The 4,200-nt window shown below is 42.4% G+C and overlaps 1 protein-coding gene across 1 annotated transcript in view; it reads left to right on the forward strand.

Annotated features, from left to right (window-relative positions):
• The first annotated feature begins 998 nt into the window (after positions 1–998).
• Positions 999–4,200, forward strand: part of tescb (tescalcin b) — a 7,000-nt gene continuing 3,798 nt past the window's right edge. The window contains exons 1-5 of the mRNA XM_008286492.1: positions 999–1,255; positions 1,867–1,936; positions 2,090–2,170; positions 2,259–2,398; positions 2,472–2,533. Of these exons, the coding sequence (XP_008284714.1) occupies positions 1,192–1,255; positions 1,867–1,936; positions 2,090–2,170; positions 2,259–2,398; positions 2,472–2,533 (417 nt within the window). The 5' untranslated portion in view covers positions 999–1,191. The remainder of the gene's footprint in view (positions 1,256–1,866; positions 1,937–2,089; positions 2,171–2,258; positions 2,399–2,471; positions 2,534–4,200) is intronic.

The following is a 4,200-nucleotide window of genomic DNA, read 5'->3' on the forward strand; positions in this document are numbered from 1 at the left end:
TAGAGTCCAGCCCCCCGTGGCCCTAGTGAGGATTAAGCGGTGTATAGATAATGGATGGATGGATGTTTAATCGTTATGATCCAGGATTGAGATCTACCAACTCAGTATAATATTTAAAATTGCATATACTCATACTGTATAAACACCTTCAACAGCAAAAGATGAGCTAAGTTACATTTCATGTAATTAAAAGGCAGCAATGTAGAACAAACTTGCGGTCTGTTAAATATATTTTAGAATATTCACATACACCGCTGTCTTTGAATGCATGTGGCCGATCTCACGGCATTGATGAAAGTTAGCAGTAATATTTTTAGCTCTCCAAATGAGGTCACGAGTCTCAACTGTGGTTTGTGAGAAAAGTGTTTGCAGAGTTCACACTGTTGAGTTTTTACAGAAGCCGGCTGTTAATGATGATTCTTGTGTTTGGCTTTTTAAAAAAATCAGATTTTGTGGGATTAAACCTTATTTTGGAGGAGGGGCAGTACTATACTGATAGCATTTAGCTGTTTTGTTTGTTTGTTTGTTTTTACAGTAATTTATTAAAGTGTAAGTTCAGCCTGACATAAACACTGATCATTTGAAAAATAAAAAATCTTCAATGTGAGGAACAAACTATGTTCTGCTGCAACAGATGAGTCTATACAGGTGGGTCCACCTGTGGGTCTGGCTGGGTTACCTGAATTAAAGCATTACACTGAGCAGATCATAATCCACTGTGAGGCAAACACATGTGGAAATCTAAAAATATTTCTAAATATCTCAAGCAGCATCTCATCTTTCAGACACTGGAGCCAGTGTTATGTAACCTGAGACCTGCATCATATTTATTTTTTATTTTTTTTTGCTTGCACTCGATCTTTCCTGCATCAGAGTAAACAGACAGGTGATGCTCTGAGTAAATAATAAAAATACAGTCACAGGATGAATAATTGATGCTGCAGCCTGTTGTTCCTAAATGAGTGTCGTCATCGGGGCTCCAGTTGCGGAAGTGGCTGCGCTGTCTGCAGACGATCAGACTGGAGGAGGACCAGAGGTGTGACAAGACGCTCTGGATCTCACCAATAACCCTCCTGTGGATATGAATGATCAACAAACATGATCGCCTGAGCTCCGATCGACTCCCCCCCTCAGCTTCATTCGGCCCCTTTAAACCCGGACCCGGCCAGGGAGGAGCTTTGTTCCGGAGCTATGGGTGCGCTACAGTCCCTACCTGGTCAACCAGAATATATTGATCTGGCGGAAAAAACGGGCTGTGAGTAGTCGTCGATTGCTGTTTTTAAGCTCCTCTTCTTGTGTGGGATGTCCGCAAACATGAGCTCACTGGCAGCGGATGTTGTCATTTTAATTCATTCTAATTATAATTCAGGCTCATCTCAGAGGGAGAAAAATCACATTAACGTGATACCTGACGCGTAAAGGGGGAAGAGATGAGCTTTATGTTTCTGTAGGATGTAATCACACATGTCTGGCATCTCTGTGTATAAGCTAAAGCAGTCTGTTTGGTGCAGTAGCTATGAATAATTTACACTGTAAGTTAATGGAAGTGTAACTTTACCCAGTTTTCAAATGCTGGCTCCAGTTAATAATGGATGACACTGTATTGAAAGCTTTAAATAAACCATTTAGGAGGAGGGAGAAAAAAAAGCATCCAAAAGATTCATACCTATTGTATTAACCGAGCTAGTTAGTGCACCTGTAGCCTCAACAGACCAACCAAAGTGCTTTACATAAAATTACGAATATCCAAATGTTCTTGCTTCGAAAGCTTCCAGCAGCAAGCAAAGAGTCTCGTTCTGTCTCGACAATGTGAGGTAACAGCAGTTTGCAGACAGGAAGTGAAGCCTGCCACCTTTCTGTTTTCAGTTTCGCTCGAGCAGATCGGAGTCCTGCACAAAAGATTCAAACAACTGAGCCACAACGAAGAAACTCTACGGTGAGTCCAACCCAGACCGACCGGGCGGTGCGTTCAGTGTCACCTTCAGGTTTTTTTGTTTTACTCTCTTTGACAATTTGCCAACTTTCTTTGGAAACGCAAACCTGCTCAACAGGCCTGCAGGAGCTATTATGTCTTCTGTCACACCCACAGGAGAGATCACTTCAATGAAATCCCAGATCTGGCGTGCAACCCGATCCGTGCACAGATAGTGGAGGCTTTCTTTGACAAGAGGTACAGTGATGATGCCCGACCTATCAGTAGCACAAGCAGCTATTTCGATAAACAGCTGAGGGGTTATGATTTGTGTGTTCTCTCGCAGAAACTTTCGTCAGAACGACGAGGGGACGGTGGATGAGATCGGCTTCGAGGAGTTCCTGGTGGTCATGTCTCACTTCAGGCCTCCGTCGCTGCACATGACGGAAGAGCAGCGCGAGAACGTCAGGAGAGAGAAGCTGAGATGTGCGTAAAACCACACGATCACATGTTTGACATTATCTGTGGCTGAATGATGGTTGTGTTCTCCCCTCTGCAGTTCTGTTCAACATGCACGACACAGACAACGACGGGACGATAACCCTCGAGGAGTACAGACATGTAAGCCTCCGCCAAGTGCTTTCCGCTTGTGCAGATTTTAATCTTTTTAATGAACCAACAATCTGACGAAATCATCCCGGTGTTGCGCTCATCGTGGGTTTATCCTGCTGGTTTTTGGTGTTATCTGTGTTTATCGGCGTCGTTTGATCGGTTTCAGACACGCGTTGAAGATTTAAGATGCAGATTCTCGACGTCTGGAGGAAAGTTGTGTCTCCGCTCCACCGCTGCCTTCCTGTAACATATGTAATTGGCAGTTAATGAAGGAAGGGAGGAGGTTTTTCATTTCCTCATGCCGAAGAGATCACTGATTTGAGTCTTGTAACCANTCTCGACACCGTAAACAGCAGCTGTCAAAAGAAATCTCACCTCCAAGTCCATTTTGTAGCTTTTCTGGAGCTTTCAATCAAACCAAGGTCAACATTTAGCTCTGAGCCCTGAACTTCTAAACCAACATAGTCAAGAAAGACCTTTGAATCCCTCTCAGGTTGTTGATTAAACCCCAAAAAACCCATCTCTGTGTATCAAAGTTTCAAATTTAGCATTTTTTTCTTTGAAAATCGTCCCTTCATACCCTAAAATGGTTTAGATGTGACTTTACATCATAGCTTCCTCTAAGATATGCAGATCTATCGAATCCCTGCCTCACTCTTCATCTGTTCCTCCCCACTTGCTGCAATTTAAGCACACCAGCTCACCTACACCTCTGCTAGAACACCGTAAAACCACTCTATGCTTCACAATGGCCAGTAGCAATATTGGAGTAATTCAGCTGTACATGTTTTAACCGGAAACTGATCCTAAAGAAGATACGATGATCCAGAAAGTCCCAACCTGCAAGACGACAGGATTGATTCTTTAGGTTTGTTTTACTTGTGAGTCATTGGTACGCTCCAGTTTTAAGATGGAAATGGTCGGCATTGGACCATGATGTGTGTTTCAGCAGATTAGAAACACAATGTGGACATAAGGTAAAAAACTTGATTTTTACCAGGGCGTAAAACTAAAAACTGTGAACATTTTCTTCACGCATTTCTGGTAAAATCCTTTTGCTGATGAAATAATTGATTTGAGATAGAATTCAATAAATGAAATTTTAAAAAGCTGCAGTACTGCTATGAAATGGACAGTGAGTCTAGATTGTTCTTATATTTTCAGATTCAGGCCCACTCAATTTCATTTATATGATGCCAATTCACAGTACAAGTCATCTCAAGGCATGTCACATAATCAGGTAAAAACCTTGTAAAATTATGGAGAGAAACCCAGAAAATCTAATTGATTTCCTTTGAGTAAGTGTTTTGTGAACCAGGCTCATGTAGAGTGACCATCACATGGTGCTGCTGCTGTCATCAACATGAACTGTAACTGAGGTTACCAAAAAAAATACAGCAATTTATTCTTTTAGAATAGATAAACACGACTGTGAACTGCAGAGAAATAATATTAATCGCTATGTATCTTTAGTCTTGGGCTGCAAGTAGGTCGGTGGTTAGCATCGTTGCCAGAAGGTCGCCGGTTCACGTCCCGGTGAGGACACCCGGGATCTTTCTGCGTGGAGTTTACATGTTCTCCCCGTGCAGCGTGGGTTCTCTCTGGGTTCTCCAGCTTCCTCCCACACAGTCCAAAAACATGTTGAGGTTAATTGGTGATTCTAAATTGTCCGTAGG

Source organism: Stegastes partitus, unplaced genomic scaffold (assembly GCF_000690725.1).
Source record: "Stegastes partitus isolate 25-593 unplaced genomic scaffold, Stegastes_partitus-1.0.2 Scaffold456, whole genome shotgun sequence".
Classification (NCBI taxonomy): Eukaryota; Metazoa; Chordata; class Actinopteri; family Pomacentridae; genus Stegastes; species Stegastes partitus.